Genomic DNA, 18,010 nt, shown 5'->3' with positions numbered 1-18,010 from the left:
AATATAATAAAGATATGTGGTATGCATGCATAAAATGTTGAAAATAAGTTAAAATTTTACCTAAAAATTTAGAGCATTGGGCTGAGAGGCAGCTTGGAATCCCTCCATTTTCATTTATTCCAATTCCTTCAATGAAGAGGGAGCTGAGCCCTTTAAGGGAACTGGGCCCCTGCCCAGATGCTAGGGGCATTTGTGGTAGAGCTGGGGGTAGAACTCAGGCCCGCAGGTATGTTTGCCAGTAGCTTTTATTTCTGTCCTCACTGGCCCAGAATCCTTCAGGGGTTCTGAACTGAACGAGAAAAGTGTATACAAAACCTAGCACATGACTTGGTATATAATAAGTGCTCCATGTTTATCACTATGTTAAAAAAATTAGAAGAACAAGATGTCCATGCCCTTGAGACACTTAAAGTTTTGTTGAGGACTCACAAGACTCACAGTCATACATAAATACAACTGGGAAGTGGTGGGATAGAGTTTACTATGAGGTTATCTGCTGAGTCACTGGATCCAGCAAGGGAGGAGATAAGTGATCGCTACAAGGAGGGAAATGCCCAGTAGAAGATGCATGTGTTTCCTGTCTTCTCCATTCTTGGCATCGAGGGTAACAGGAAAGTAGACATTCCAGGTTATCAGGAAACCCCACACCATCCTATCATCTGCCTGATGCGTTCACTGATTATCATCACATTTGGTGTTCTGCTCTGGGAATCTAAAGAAGACCGCGGTGTCATACCTTCCTTTAGTAAAACTCGAGTTTGACCCCCCCCCCCAGTACCAATGTTTAAAAAGAAAAAGACATATGCCTTGTAGTGGTCTGGATAGGAATGGCCCTCATAGGCTCATGTATTTGAATGTTTCATCACTGGGGAGTGGAGCAGTTTGAAAAGATTAGGATTAGGAGGTGTGGCCTTATTGGAGGAAGTGTGTCACTGGGGGTGGGCTTTGAGGTTTTAAAAGCCTGGTCTTGCTCTCTTGGCCTGCAGATCAGGATGTAGCTCTCAGCTACTACTCCAGTGCCATACATGCTCCCCGACATGATGATAAAGGACAAAACCTCTGAAACTGTAAGAAAGACCCTAATTAAGTGCTTTAAGACTTGCCTTGGTCATGGTGTCTCTTTAGCAATAGAACAGTGCCTAATACATGTCTGTGACTCCATCACTGGGGAGGCAGTGTCTGGTGCTTATAGCCAGTCTAGCTGAATTCAGCAAGCTTCCCATTCAGGGTCTCTATGCCTCAAAATACTAGGACAGTGTTTGAGGCACCTGATGTTGACTTCTGTCCTCCACACATATGAACATGTGCACCCATACATGTATGCATATACATGTGTGTGCATACACATGCACACTCACATACACACATCACAAAGAGAGAGAGATTCAAATAATTATTTACATTCATGCACTCTGTTCCTTTAGCTTTGTTTTGAAGACAGGTTTTCCCTGTGTGACTTTGGTTGTCTTGGAACTCACTCTGTAGACCAGAAATCTGCCTGCCTCTGCTTCCTGAGTGCTGGGATTAAAGGTGTGTGCCACCACTGCCTGGCTTTCTAAAGCCCTTCTTATGCATTGTCCTTACAACATAACTGAGGGACAAGTGCCACTATTACCATCTTTTTCACAGATGAAGACAAAGGGGCTGAGGTCCAGATGAGCCCAGCTCCTCTAGGTTGTGAGTTGTAGAGGTAACATATTACAGAAGCCTGGAGATTTGATTTCACACAAAGTGATGGAGAAGGAGCAGACTGGAGAGGGAAGGGGAGTATTGAGCATGCCACCCAGAGGTCAAATAAAGTAATGAAAACTAGATCTGATGCTGCTTCAGGACTCATCACCGAGACCTCAAGAGAAAGGCAGTTTGTTACCACACTCAAGTCCTTGCTTGTCACTCTTTCCCACTAGACTCCTTTATCCCGTGACCTAAATCCTCATTCTAAGTTCCAAAAACATGAGCAAATGGCTGATGAGTTAAAATCTAAGCAATATTAAGAAATGGACTCTTCACTTTGTGGCAAGTGAGCTTTACTGGAGTGACTTGTTATAGTCATTCTTTGCTTGATACTGTGTCACCTCAAAGCTTAGGGAGACAAGGCAACAATAATCACTTCACACTTCACTGCTTAGGTTACTGGGCTCAGCTAAGCTGCTCTTGTTCAGGGCCTACCTGAGCAAGTTGCAATAAAGTTTCCCTGGTGGGGCTTGGTTCCTCCTTCCCAAGTATGAGAGTTGCAATAAAGTTTCCCTGGTGGGGCTTGCCTATAGGGGTTCATCCTTCCTAAGTGTGAGAGTGGATACTGTTGTCCCCTGGGACCTTGGCAAGAATACCAACATGTGACATCTTTGTGTGGTCCCAGCTTTGTCACAGCATGGTGGCTGGGCTTCCAGGGTAGCAGCCCCACTGGGTAGCCTTTAGGATGTAGTTTCACAAGTGTCACAAGTCTACCCATTCATTTTTCTAGATGTGACTGGGTTAAGCTTATATTCAATGGAAGGACAATTAGGCTTGAACACTCAATGAGAATGTAAACATGGCCGGTGGGAGACACTTTAAAACCACCACAGAGATTTTTCTAGTAACTATTCATGTTTTAAAGTAAACAAACAGAACCTGAAGAAATTGTGTGTGGCCCTGAACTTTAGGAAGGAAGACCAAATAGCTGAGCCAGGAGGAGCAGAGTAAAGGAAATGACTGTTGGACTAGATAACTAGATGTTTAATCCAGACTCTGGTACCCTAGAGAAAGGTCCCGTATCTGGAGAGCATTGGGAAAGACAAGGTCTCAGGTCCCTTCAAGCGTTCACCACTTTGGTTCTGCTGTTTTGAGGACTAGCAAGTTCCTATGGCACCTTCTAAACCCTCATGCCACCGTCCTTTATGCTGACCCCCTTGTGCCCTGAGCTTTGGAGAGATATCCCTCTGCTCATGAGCTCATGCTTCAGAGGGCTAAGGAGAGGCTGAGATGGGGTGGGATGGGGGAAAGAAAATGAGGGAGGCTGGGTAGGAAGGAGATTCATATGTTGGATCATGTTTGGAAGTGAGGTGTGTGTGTGTGTGTGTGTGTGTGTGTGTGTGTGTGTGTGTGTGTGAGTGTAAGATTCAGGGCCTGTTGGAGTGTAACAAGGTTACATCTAAGGTCTTGGCAAACCAAAGGATATTGCATTGTGTGTAGTGCTGACCACTGTTTTGTGTTTGGAAAGATCTCTAGATCCTTTGTTTTGTTTTTATGCTATCTACCTCTTCCTCCTGGAAATTTTATGACAACATTTAGGCTTAACATCCCAGTGGAGTGTAATACACAAATGAAACCAGGCGGATGATGTTACACAGGGTCTATGATGGGTGACCACCCTCTACCCAGGAAGAGGGCGTCTTCTGCAACAGTGAATTTGCCCTTTACCATCTCCTGTTCCTAGATGGATAATGAGGTAATGAAAGCTATCTGGATCACTCTTTCCTTCAAAAACTTTACAAATTCTAGTTGTCTCCATTTTACAGATGCGAATATAGAGGTACAGGGAAACAAACTGCTCTGAAAAAGGCAGAAGTAGCACTCACTTTTCCATGAAACAGTGAGGGTCACCCCAGGTCACCTGAGTCATATCTCCAGTCATTAGGCATGTGTTGGGCCATTCTGCGATTTTGGCTCAGGATTGTGGGCATCATATGGGGAAGATAAAGACCCAGGGGGAAGTTGGGAGTAAGAAAGACTTTGACACATCCTCAGGAATTAAGATAAACATGAAAATGTTTGGCAAGTTTTGTTGTTTGTGTGTATGTGTCTGGGGACCTCTTACCCAAACCAAAGTCATTTCTGCATATTTGTCTGCTGAATATGAAATACTCTAAAGATGACTCTTCATATTTGTTAAATTGGAAATGAAAGTTACTCAGCAGAGAGGAAAAACAAGTCTTGAATGCTCTCCAATGTCCTCTGAGTTAAATATGTGAGTGTGAAATTTCTCCTCACCAAAGCCTAATCTTCCACACGTGTACACATAGGTTTCATACAATTATATCTGTGCATACATGCCCATGCCAGTTTGACTGAAGTTCTCTTATCTCATTTCCATCCATACCTTGGATTTTCCAGGGATGTGTGGGCAGAGCTGATTTCCTAGGAGGGTAGCACTCTCTGTAGTCCCTGACACAGGCTTCATCAAGGAGTGTGAAGGAAATCTATGAACACTGATTCTTCACCAAAGCCAGCATCATCCCAGGTTGTCCCTAGCTATTGGGTCTGGGACAATGGATAGTCTGCAAAGAAGGGCCACCTGCTAGCTGGGCATGCTTGCTCTGTTTAGAACATAAACCACATACCTGAAAAATTGGTTATAAATTGGATTTTAGCATGTTTAATTATATTTTGAATGCACTGAATGGATTGGCTGTTTAATGATGCCTAGTCATGAGTCCTCTAGCAGTGTTGGCTACTCTCTCAATGATTTACAACTTTGATGAGTAGATGGAATACTTTAAAACTATGAAATGTTATTTTAAATGTGCTATGTAGGATCTGTTATTCAAAACTATGTGAGAAATTTCTCTTGAAAGAACTATTCTGTAATGGGGATGCGAATTTAATGATTTACATATTATGTAAGCTCAGACATTTCTTAGGGTGGGATGGATATATCTCTAGTTCTGCTTCAGAGAAAAAGGTGGGTTTTGCTAATGTTCACATGAAGACAAAAAGAACTCTACCATCTGTGCATTTTGCTCTCTTGAGGGTCTTGGGAAGAGCAGGGATATTTAAATGCATTTCCTTCCTTCCTTCCTTCCATCCTTCCTTCCTTCCTTCCTTTCTTTCTTCTTATGAGTGCTCTGTGTGTACAACTTTATGCCAGAAGAGAGCATCAGATCTCACTATAGATGGTTGTGAGCACCCATGGGGTTGCTGGAAAATGAACTCTGGCAGAACTTCTGGAAAATGAAGCCTGAGCAGAGCTATTGAAACTTCCCATTTAGTTATGACAAAAGACCCCAAGGGTTGCCTGACCTGCCTATTTTTCATATTATGATATATGGAAATAAGGGGTGATTTAAAAAAGTTACTTATTACAGTTATGCTTATAAAGGGATTCCTGCTTATATTTTTATGTACATATCTCTCCTCTAAATCTGTCTATTTACCTCCCTACTTGCCTTCTACATGTCATCTATCTTAATTTGTTATCTATCTTTTGTCATCCACTTATCTCATTTTTCATCTATCTTTCATTTATGATCTACCAACCATCTATCAATTTATTTCTTTATTCATCCATCATTTACTATCATCTTTCAGTCAACATTCACCATCATTATCTATCATCTATCAATCTATCTATCATATATTTCTTTATTTACGCATCCACTTATTATTAATTATCTACCTATTATTTTTCTATGTATCTACATTTCTGTGTATCCACATCTAAGTGTAATCAACACTTATCATATATCAAACATCTATTTATCTATGTATGTGTCTATCTATCTTCATCATCATCTAGCATATGTTTACTATCATCTATTCATTCATCCACCCATTTAATTTATTGTCTGTCACATGTATTTAGTTTTATAGTGAAGAACAGACTTTGCAGTTGGGCTTGTGGTTTGGACTGCCAAAGGGTGTGGTTTCCACCAGCACAGGTAGCCCAGCCTTGCTCTGATATCATGGAGCATATGAATAAGATGACATGGTTATATTAACTTTCTGTTCAACCCAGAAACTTAATTAAAAACTTCAGCACTGTCTCTTAAGGTTCTTTGCTCTCTCTCCTACCTGATCTCTACTGTGAAGGTTGTTCCCAGGCAGGTGCTCTGACTTATTAACACAGTTGTGAAAGATAGGAGATAGGTGTGCAATCAATGTTAACTGTCTTTCCTAACTTAATGGCCCAGGGCAGTAGAAAATCAACTTCATTTTGAAATAGGGAAAACAGGATACCAGGTCTTAGATGACTCATTGTCTTACTTGGTAGACAATAAAGATGGGTAAAGATTTGAACTATACTCAGAGTGGTGGCTGGGAAACAGCAGCCAGACCAAGTGAGGCTATCCAGGCCATAGGTGAAGCAACTGTGCTCCCAGATTTGTAGAATTCCCCTCCACCTGATTTTGAGGACTGTGATTAGAAGGGACTCAACATTCTAAACCACAAGGATACAAGGTAGTCCTCAACCACTTTTTTCTGCTCCCATGTGCCAGGCATACAGATCAATACTGTCTCTGATTAGGCCAAGTAACTCTTGGAGGTACAGGCCATGCTGCCCCAACACTTCCCATTCTGGAACATACGGGATTGTCTGGAAAGAATTTTGATATTCTGATAGCTTGATGCCAGGAATAATCTTTCCATATTTTTGTTAGAAAAGCTGTTATAAGTAACATTAACCAAGAACACATTCTTTTTTTAAAAATCAAATGGCGGGCTGGGAAGATGACTCAGAAGATAACGGGTTTGTCATAGAAGTGCTAGGATTGAAGTTTGGCTCTCCAGAGCCCACATAAAAGCCAGGTTGGTATGGCAGCCTGCCTGAAATCTCTGCACATACAGGAAATTCCTAGGACAAACTGGCCTAGTCAGACTAGCTGCATCAGTGAACTCCTGCTCAGTGAGAGAGACTAGCTGCATCAGCAAATAAAGTGAAGGATGATTTAGAAAGACAGTTGATGTCAAACTCTGTTCTCTACTCACAGATATTCACACACATGCATTTTCTTATACATGCAAATATATATATACATATATATATTCATACACATAGACATGAAACAATAGAATTATTATGAATAAGTCAGTTTCCATATGGCAGTCATTCACAAGTCCTCTTGATGAAATCTGCACTCCATCTCCCATCTCCAGCTCTGAGGGAATCAGTGTTTTCAGTATGGTGATTTACCTTTCAGATTTTTTCTGAATATCTAAATGTGTGTGTCCATAAAAATATATAGCATTTTTTCATAGGGACATTGCAGCCTTCCTGTCCACCTAAAAACAAGCTATGAATGGTAAGACATGTGATCACATATAGCTGTAACTCATTCTTTTTATTTTAAAGGTTTCTTTCTTTTATATGCATGCGTGGTTTGGCTGCATGTATGTATATGTTCCCCATATCTGTGGTGCCCACAGAAGCCAGAAGAGGGCACTGGATCCCCCTGGGACTGGAGCTACAGAGGGTTGTGAGTTGCTATGTGGGTGTTAAACCTGAGTCCTCGCTAAGAGCAATAAGTGCTGAGTCAGCAGCCTCTGGAATTCATTCTTTTTCACCATCCTAGAGTATTTTATAGTTAGGAACAGTATAGTTTATAGCATCCCTCTGTTGATAGACATTTTCCCAAGGCCTTGTTACTTTGAAGACATACAGCAAGCACTTGCGTGCACACATACATTGTATTTAACATACAACTCTTTCTCTAGGCCAAGTAACAATTTAGCTAGGTTATCTTCTAACCCTGAGCAATGGCTCAGTGTGGAGCACACATTTCACCACATCATTGTCAAATCTCACATCACCACCCTTGACAAGTTTGTGAGACTGATTCAGCTGTGTCTTTGATGTTTGGTTTTCTGACTTTGAGCTCAAATAGTTTCTGAGGCAGTATGCTGTTCCCTTTGTTAAATATTTTTTTTTATTTACTTGGTCCATATTTCTAGTGGCTTTTTACAACAGAAGTTGTTTTGTTTCAAGTTTCAAATATTTACCTTTGTTCACTGCTTATCTGTTAAGTTTATAGTATTCTTTTTTTTTTTAATTCCTAGGATGTTTTGGATTTTTATTTACTTATTTTTTCTTCTATGGATTTTGCTTTCCATGCTTTTTCATGCAAGTTTTTTCTTCCTTCAGTTTATGGCAAATTTATGTACTTTCTTGAGATCCTTTTTTTGTTTGTTTATTTGGTTTCTCTGTTTAGCCCTGGCTGTCCTGGAACTCACTCTCTAGACCAGGCTGGCCTCAAGCTCATAGACAGCCATCTGCCTCTGCCTCCCAAGTGTTGGGAATATTGTTCTGTCTCTTATTGTGGACTCTTTATTTTTGTGTGAGGTGTGGATATGTCTTGGCTTTTGTTTTTGAAAAGAGTGTTGACTCATTGGACACTTCACTGATTTTCCTATGCCCCTTTCCTCAGATGCATATTTGTCAAATGCTTATTTATTCGTGCATGGCTGCTGGCTGCCCGGCCTCTTCTCTGCTCTGTTTGTCTGCCTCTGAGTCACTTGCATGCTTAGAGGAGTTTACTGCACACCTTCCTGGAACAGCTCACCACAGCTGCAGTAAACCTTCACACCCCAGAGCGTCCTGTTTATTACAAGATTGAAAGAGGAAGAAATGATTTAAAGCATTTGGCCTGCCAGTTGCCACCCGTATATCTTTTCATGCTTGCATTATTTATTTGCATATCATAAGTTCTATGATGATGGTGATCGTGTCTGGCTTGTTTATTTTTATCTGAGTCCAGAGCTTAGGGATTTGTGGATCCTCTTGTCTTTGCCTCCCCAGTGCTGGAATTTACAGCTGTGCCAGTGTCTTTTAGTGACTTGGATTCTGGGAGGTCAAACACAGGTCCTCAGGCTTCTGTAGAGTACATTACTGTCTGAACCATCTCCCCAACCCTTCTCTGACATTTAAGATGCATGTATCCCATGTGAGGCGACATTTACAAAACAATTGATGAGCAAATGAGTGAAAGGCAATACTCCATGGACATTTGCATTTTGAATTTTATTTGATTCAGACCTGAATAAATTGTTTATCTAAGAATTTCATGCTGTTATTCACAAAAGCTCATAGAGAAGGACTCTCCCAATGCTAACATTTCCACATATGTTTTGCGTTCCATGCACCTGTCACATGCATATGTTACACGCACATGTCACATGTCTAAATACTGGATCCTTGAGACAATTCATTCAGAGGGTTTTGTCTGCTCATAGGCATTCTTAAAGAAACTTCCTTTTAGGGCAAAAAAAAAAAAAAAGTTGATTAGCCAGATATAATCACTGAATATTTGGGCCTTGAACTCACAGAAATCTGCCTGCCTGTGCCTCCAAAATGTTGGAACTAAAGACACATGCCACCATTGCTTGGCAACTCTATTTTATTTAAAAAAAACCATCTGATTACCTTACTTAATTTTTCTTTGGGAGGGGGAGTTTGCTGAGATGGCTTAGTGGGTTTAGGAGATGGCCACCAAACCGGATGATCTGAGTTTGATCCTTGGAACTCACATGCAATGGACTCCCACAAGTTGCCCTCACATTGCCATATGCACTCATATGAACATGCACACATAATTAACTAGTAAGCAAATGTAGGCATTTTAAAAAAGATGGCTTTAGGGGCTGATGAGATGGCTCAGGGGGTAAAGGCACTTGCTGCCAAGTGTGATGACTTGAGTTCAAATCCGAGAACACATGTGCTAGAAGGAGGGAACTAACTTCTACAGGCTGTCCTCTTATAATGCATACACGTGAGAATGCACACACACACACACACACACACACACACACACACACACACGCACGCATGCACGCATGCATGCACGCACATACACACACACCAAATAAAAGTAAATAAAATGTTTTTCAAGCATATCCACATATTACTGTTCAGAAATCATCACAGAAAGTTTCTGTTTGTGTCATCCCTTCCTTATTTCATTTCACTTACTGCCCATTCAAACCTTGCCTATCTTTCAGGAACCTAATCAGACTGATGTCTCCCTGAGTCTTCCCCACTCTCTCCTTGCCATTTATCAGTGTTATCTGAATGACAGAACAGTTTTATATCTATGGAATCATTGTGAAGACAGAATCCCCATGTGCATGACATGAATCAATATCTTACATTACTACTGTCTGTTCATCAAATGCACAAACCAACGTTGGTGCATTGCTATAGTCCCTAACTTACTCTGACTTCTTCTGTTTTCCCATGTCCCTTTCAAGTCCAGGATGCATACAGTGCCACTCATTAGTTTCATTAGTCTCCTATTGCCTTCTCTCCCGTTAGTGGTGACAGTTTCTCAGGCTTTCTTGTGTTGGATGACTGACAGCACCGAGGATCAGTTGGGAATCTTGAAGAAAGACTCCCACTTAGTATTTCTCTGTTGTTTTCCTCAGGAACAGACAAAGGCCATGGTTTGTGGGTTGGGACTGCTGGCCTCAAGTGCCTTCCCATTACATCCTGTCAAAGACACACACGGTCACAATGACTTTTCCATGCTGATGTTATGCTGACACTAAGCAGCTTGTCAGATTTCCCCACTGAAGAGATTCTCTCCTGCCCCTCCCCAGGCTTATGCTGCATCCTCTGGAAGCAAGTTACTATGTGCAACTTGTGTGGAAGAAGTTGGAAGTGGGATGTGGTGAGGCTCCACTTCCTTAAAAGCAGATTAGCTACATAAATTATTTAGAATTCTTTTTTCATGGGAAATGGGTTGTTCTCCCCCATTTGTTTATTCAGTCATTTATTTACATCAGCACGGACTGGATATTTATTTTATACTCTGAGTTATAATCTAATACTTCTCTATTTATTTTGATGCTCAAATTGTTCCAGTGTTGGTTTCTGGGAGATCTTGCAGCTGACTCCTATATACCTTTGCTATACCCCATCATGCATGTGTGTGTGTGTGTGTGTGTGTGTGTGTGTGTGTGTGTGTGTTTGTATGTATGCATACAACATATACCCCACACCCCAGGCTTACCATATGGATTTCCTGACCCAGTCCTATAGTCAATCATTTTTTTTTCTAAGGAACTCTGATTCCTTTTACTGGGAGATGGGATTAGAAACTAAGATCTGGACATTTTGGTTTGCATTGTCAATGCAGGGTCACGGCCAGGATGCTTTTCCTTTAGGCCCTTTTAGCTGGTGAAGTGAGGGGGGGTCAAAAGATATGCATTATATTCACTTGTATACATAGAAATATCTATACAAATTTTCACACATAACTACCTATGATTCTATCAAATTAAACCTTGATATATATTGTGATATGTCTATATCTAATGCACTGTCACATGACCACTTGGAGGGAACTTTAAAAAAGTAAACCAGAAAGTTCTTCATATCACTTCGAAGCTAATGGATCAAGAAAACTGTTGGACTTATAGAGCTTTAAAAACAGGTTAAAATTACTGATTTTTTAAAAATGTTGGAACTAGTGTTGATAATATGAAAACATTAGATGACATCATAAATATAAATTTTACTTTGTTGTTGCCATTTGGTATTTGCCTCAGTAATATGTTGCTACTGGTGTATAGTTTTGCTGATTTTAATTCCAGGAGTGAGTGTATAATCTAATAGAATTGGAAAATTCTTACATTAGATGTTCCCTGGGTATATTGAAGTTTTAAATATGGAAATACACATTGCAAGAATCCCAAATTATCTGTGAAGATCATGCTCATGTGTGTTGGTAAAATCTATATTACTTATTTTTTTCCTTCTCTTTCTGTTTCCTTGTATTATTGTTGGGCTGCAGACTCTGGATCCAACTCCATCTTCTGAAATGATCCCGATTCCCAGAATGCCCATGGTGCTGCTCCTGCTCTTGCCCATCCTGGGTTCTGCAAAAGCTCAGGTTAATCCAGGTAACAGAGCCACTACTCTGGTGGATGCTGAAAACCAGGTGCCTGCACATGCTTGTCAGTGGTTACTTTAGAAAGAGTTCTGTCAAGGGAACCCTCAGTGTCTGTTGTCTTCACCTGCATCTTGTAATGTGGCCAAGTCAGAAACAGAAAGTCTTATCCTTTCCCTGTCCATATAGAATGTGTTGGGTATTATACAAGAAGTTTTTATGTAGATAAGAGTAGTTTAAATGCTGTTAATTTTAATGGGAGAAGGAATGGCTATCTGCCATTTTGGGGGAAAATGCGAGGGAAATTTTAGATGTGGCAGAGAGTTTCTTTTGGTTGGTTTATCCTTGCATACTAGGCCTGGGCTTTACGAAATGGTCCTGTTATACTTTTGGAACACTTACTGTATGGGATGCCAGGTTCCCAAGATCCCAAGTGGTGGCTCTTATAGACCTAAAGTATACTATTGTGTCATTTGTCTATTACACAACAATGCTGTTTAACATTTTTCAATAGCTCAGTGATTTACAATGAGTGCTTATTTTGCTCACAAGTTTACAGTTTGATGATTTCTGTTGTGCTTGGTTGGACTGTACTTTGACCTGTCTTTGTGCATGTACCTGTCTGGCAATCAGCTGGCTATTGGCTCATCTAGGATTACCTTGGCCCCGATGAAGGGCAGTTTGGCTGTTGTTCCATGTGGATTCCTCTAGAAGACTAGCCTGGTTATGTTTTCATGGAAATTGCACAAGAGCATGAGTGGAAGCAGGAATGTGCAAACAATCTTTCAATCCACTACTCAAATTATGTTTGTTAAGACTATATTGGCAGGGCTGAGAGTTGTAGCGTTGTGGTGCTTGTCCACTAAGTTCCTTTTTCAACTCCCATCACTGTGGTGGTGGGGTGAGGTCATTAATCAAAACAACTCATATAGCTGTGCTCAGAGTCCATAAGAACAAAAAATGTACATGGAAAAGAAAAAGGTAAAGATTCTCAAGCCATATTTTTTATTCCTTGACAAATACAAACAAAGTATACACATCTTATATGTTCAGTTTTTTTTTTTTACAAGCCCAACATATCCATTCAGACATTTCTAATCTGAAGCAGAGAGTAGTTACAAATGTGGGCTAACACAAAAGTACACACTTATATAAAACATGAGATTTTTAAAAATGTGGTCTTTTTGATTATGCTGCTCTTGAATGTGAACTTTGTAGATAACACTGTGTGGCAATATCAAAAGATTGGAAAGTGAACTACACTTCTATATGTAAGAAACAGAGGCATAATGGAGTTCTTTCTTCTACCCTACCCCAGGAACATCCATTGTTGCTTCTAGCTAGAAAGACTTGTTTTTGCCTATTTGTACTTTATATAAATAGAGGAATATGATACATTAGGATACTGTGTCTAGCTTCTTTAACTGGACATTTCCTGTATGGCATTCACTGCATGGCTACCTGAAGTTGTTGTCAGCCCATCTTAGCTGTTGTATAATATTACTTTATTTGCATACTTCATTTACATTTACATACTTTAGGTTAAAGTATATAATTGTGTCATTTGTCTGTTACACAATAATGTTGCTTAACAATCTTCAATAGTTCAGTGATTTGGATGGATGGGAACTTGGATAGTTTAAAGTGTGGGTCTGTTGTGAAAAAGTCTTCCATAGTTTGTAGTAAGGATATATACTAAATTTTCTGGACTTATATCCATAAGTGGAATTCCTGGATCACTTGTAACATGTTATTTAATGTTCTTCATAATGCTATAGACTTTTCCAGAGTACTTTTTACCCATTTAGCCTCCCACAATAGTATGTAGAGTTCAATTTTTCAGCTAGTTATAAGTACATTCTCAAGAGTAAATTCATTTTGCCTTTTTACTAACATAATGGTACATTTGAGAGAGTACCTCCCCATACCAATTCCTCGTTCATGGACTATTCCTTATACCCTTAATAGGAAACATGGTCAAAACTCCTTTTTAAAAAGTCAAAGCATTGTTGGTTGAGCGAATTCAATGCTTTTTTTTCCAACTTGGACACCTTTTTATTTTTGTGCTTTGTATCCCTCTTACTCTGTAAAGTTTGGCTTTTCCTACAATGGTCTTTCTGCTTTGAGCTCCAAAGAAGAGGCCAAGAGTGCACACAAAGTTTAGGTGCTGGGTGTCATCATGGAGGCTGGTGTACCTGGGGAGTGTTTAAGCAATTAAACCATGAAAGCCAGCTTCTAGTGTTGGAAAACAAGCTGTAGTCCTTGAGTAGAAAACAGGTTGCCTTAAGGCCATTTCAGCCCCTGTTGTGTTGTTAGGTATTTCTGTTGGCTCTTTCCACCAGCACAAAGAAACAGATGTCTTAATTTGGAGAGGTTTTCCTAGGGACATGGTACATACAGAAGGACTAACCCTCCCATTTTACTGAGTTAATCTGGAGGTGAAGATGTAAAAGCAGATAAGAAATTTCCATTTTTCCTCAGTGTTAAGTGGTCATTGAGGAACTTGGGACTCATGAAGTTGCATGGTTTAGCCACTGCTTAATACAGAGTAGATGTATGATTAATGCATGATTAATACTCACTGACTTAGAGGTGACTCTTCAGGGGCCTTTACTGTCATTTCCCTAAGACTGGGACAACTTTACTGATAGTAAGTGGAGGTGCTCAGTGATAAGTTCTGGGCCTTAGATTTTCCACACATGTTAGCCACATTGTATAGCAGAATAGCAGAGAGACCTTTGCTTTAAGCAAATATTATATAACCACCTATTGACAGAAATAGGTTTAAGGCCATGTCAGAAGGTATCAGAAACCCTGTCCTAATATTCACAAGCCAAAAATTCATTTAATGATTATTTAGAAAAAAATGAAACTGAACTCCGCAACTCAAATAATTTAAAAAGTCAAACATTCTAACGTAATGCTAGCTAGAGATATACTAATTTGATACACATGGAGGAGCAATGGGAAAATGTTAAGGCTACCCTCCATAATTAAATCATTATGTTTCTCTAAGACCAGAAAACTTGGCACTGCAGCCCATAATATATGATAGTCTGGAAGCTGATCCCTGTGGCTTTGAGCAGAGTTCATTGACACTGGAGTCCTGATAGCTTGCTCAGTGCTCAGTGCACGTGTTGTGGGCTGAGGAGCAAGGTTCCGGTGATGATGCATGGTGCAACAAGGGTGAGCCCTGCCAGAAACACGCAGCTCTTATGCATTTGACTTTAAATTGCTCTTTGTCATTGCACTTTCAAAAACCTTCTAATGTTGCCAATACTTTTACAATTCCCATAATTCCCATGCTCAGCTACGCCCACCCCCTTACCCAATGTGAGACTGTGACCCACAGTTTAAGGCACTGGGCTCTAATGCATCTGAGCTTTAGTAAGTTGGGTGATGTCACTGACGTTTCCAGAGATAGCAATGTTCAAAGTGGTCAGAGGGGCTGCAGAGTAGGGCTCTGGAAGTCACCACAAGAAATGCCAAGATGAGGTATGTTCCAGCCCTGAAGTGTGGGTGGTGTGCTCATAACTGTTCAGTTCCAAGAGTGCACCAGGAACTCGACCCTAGCAATTGCCAATATGATGGGGGAAGTACTGGAAGGACGGAGGGCAGCGTCTTACAGCAGGATCATAATTCACAAGTTAGCTAATGGCAATCCACACCCAATAAACAACTATACTAACGATTTCACAAAAATCATTTTTACAAGTCAGCAAGTCAACTAGGGTGGGATTGGAAAATTCTGATGAATGATTTGTAGTTCATTTAGAAGATTACTTAGCTTTATAATTAATTAGCTTATAACTATAAGTTAATTAAGTTTAGGCTCAACTTGAAGCCAAAGACTAGCATAAGACTAAAATGAGGACACAGAACTCAGACCTGGAACGTTAGCCTCTTCATTATGCTAAGTGAGAAGGTTCTGAGGTAGAAACCCTTCAGGGCCAGTTCACCCTGGCAAAGAAACTGAAGCACTGGGGATACTCTGGGCCCCTTCAGTACCAAGTTCCTTCCCTTCAATCAAAGCTGATGCGTGTTGTCTCTTCCATATATTTCCAAAATGAAAAAATATTTTCATTTCCCTGTGTTCCCACTATTCATGTCTCCAGAGAAATGCTGAGAGTTTAGCTAGTGGTCTCTCTCTCTCCTCTCTCTTTTTTCTCACCCCTTTCCCTGATGATTGGAATAGAGCCCTGGGAGGGAGAGATATAAAAAGCAAGAAGGAGATGTCCCTGGATGAATTTCTCTCAAATGAGCAATGCTAGATGGGCTCTTTCTTTCTTGTATGTTTGTTTGTCAAGTCTAGTTAGTCCTGGGTGGCCTCTTGTATCCTTCCTTCCAGTAAAAGAATCTTCCTCTGGGGACAACAGAAACTCAACTGCCCCTTGAGCTGTCTTGATTACACCAAGTTGGAAAAATGAGACTGTAAACTACATAGCTCAACAAAAGCACCAACTGATAGTCAAAGACTGTGCACTCCTGGTACCATATGAAGTGGTGTTAACAATGTAATCTTCAGGGTGAGTACTCTGTATTATTACTCCAGTTTTACAGAGGAAGGATGGAGGCCCACAGATGTTAGGTGAAAACTGAAGGTTATAGACTAAGCAGAGTAGCCTGGATGAGCTAGCAAGATGATAGACCTTGACCTCCAAGCCATACTGCTTCCTGCGACAGGGATACCATGGAATGTCAATGTAGAGGACCAGCTGTGTGTGTATGGATTCTAGGGCCTGAAAAGCCACTGAAATTGCATGTCAAGCTCGATTTGTGGAGGCAAAAGTACATTTGGTAAAATAAAAAGTTCTCTATTACTGGATATTTAAAGGACTCTGTGAACAGTTCTCAGAAAGCTCAAGGAAGATTGGTTTAATCTAGTCTTTTGCAAATGAGGAAACAGAGTTGTTGGCTGTGCCATTTCTGTGGCTGTGATAAAATGCCCTGCACAAAAGGAATACAGGAAAGGAAGTTTGGTTTATAGTTGTAGGTTATAGTCCAGCACTGCAGGAAAATACAAGCAGGAACTCAAGCAGCTAGTCCCATAACACCCTTAGTCAAGAGAGAAATAAATGCAGCTTGCTGCTTGCTTTTGCTCAGCTAGCTTCCTTCATTATTATACAGTTCAGAACCCACTGCCTAGGGAATGGTGCCACCCACATTGGGCTGGGTCAATTAACAAATTAGACAATCTCCTGAAGACATGCCTGAAGGCCAAACTTTTTCTAGGCAATTCCTCAATGAGGCTGTCTTCCTAGGTGAGTCCAGATTATGGCAAACTGACATTTAAAATTAATTGGTACACAGGTTCACAGAAACAAAATGATGGGAGACCTTAGAAAGTGAATTGCTACATCTCACTTTGAATCTAGGCCAGCAATTCTCAACCCATTGCTTGTGACCCCTTTGGGAGTCAAATGACCCTTTCACAGGGGTCGCCTAAAACCCATCTATCTGCACATCAGTATAGTTCATAACAGTAGAAAAATTAAAGTCATGAAGTCAGAACAAAAGTAATTTTATGGTTGAGGGTCACTATAACATGAAGAACTGTGTAAAGGGCTGCAGCATTAGGAAGGTTGAGGACCACTGATCTAGGCTGTGACCTGACTGTATGAGTGAGCTTGTCAGGTTTTCAACTTTTGTTTGAGCATCCTCAGTCTTCCCATCCATCATTGGTCACTACTTAAGAGCTATTATGAAGAACAAGACAATGCACATAAGGGACCTGCCATAACACCTTGCATATGAGATGAGCTTAAGAGATGCTAAGCCTTCTTTCCCTTAATTCTACTTACTATAGGATGATGATCACAGACTTCATTGATAATTTTATTATTTTACACTGTCTTCTATATTTGAAACTGTGCAGAATATACTTTTATTTTGTAGTTCTTGGGTCTTACACCTTAGGATTAAGGAGCTCCAAGTGCATTTGTTGTGAAAACACAGCTTTCTATCCAAAATATCTGGTGGATTTTTATCTATACTCTGAAGTTTTGATTGTATTTTATTATTATATGGTCTTGTGTCTCAGGTCTCAAGTTTTCAAAAGGCAGACAGTTGTTGGAAAGCAAGAAATGATAGAACTTTTCTTACTATTGTTAGTGGAATCAGAGCTCTTGAAGATATAGGCTAAGCTTCAGAGCTGGGATCATCACCTTGTGATTGCAATCAGAGTACCACACATATTTCCTTTCTTGAGCCTCTGGGTTTTGCCACTACCTGTGAACTCAGGTTTGCTGAGGACTCCTGTGTCGAGAGACCAAGAGACTGCAGGATGACCCTCAATCTTGGCAGGAACACACAAGGTGTCAGTGTCTCTGGTTAGAGTAGAGGCCTAGCATTGAAGTGTCTAGGGTCAAGTATCATGACTACTTTACAACGTTCTTGCTTATCAGTGCCTTTTCTAAATCTGACAAACC

The 18,010-nt window shown here is 40.5% G+C and overlaps 1 protein-coding gene across 1 annotated transcript in view; it reads left to right on the top strand.

Moving 5' to 3' along the window:
- Positions 1-18,010, top strand: part of Ddr2 (discoidin domain receptor tyrosine kinase 2) — a 115,917-nt gene that overhangs the window by 60,230 nt on the left and 37,677 nt on the right. The window contains exon 3 of the mRNA XM_051186210.1: positions 11,487-11,595. Coding sequence (XP_051042167.1) covers positions 11,514-11,595 — 82 coding nt within the window. The 5' untranslated portion in view covers positions 11,487-11,513. The remainder of the gene's footprint in view (positions 1-11,486; positions 11,596-18,010) is intronic.

Source organism: Phodopus roborovskii, unplaced genomic scaffold (genome assembly GCF_943737965.1).
Source record: "Phodopus roborovskii unplaced genomic scaffold, PHOROB, whole genome shotgun sequence".
NCBI lineage: Eukaryota > Metazoa > Chordata > Mammalia > Rodentia > Cricetidae > Phodopus > Phodopus roborovskii.
Note: the sequence above shows the minus strand (reverse complement) of the source record. Positions and strands in the feature narration are given on the sequence as shown.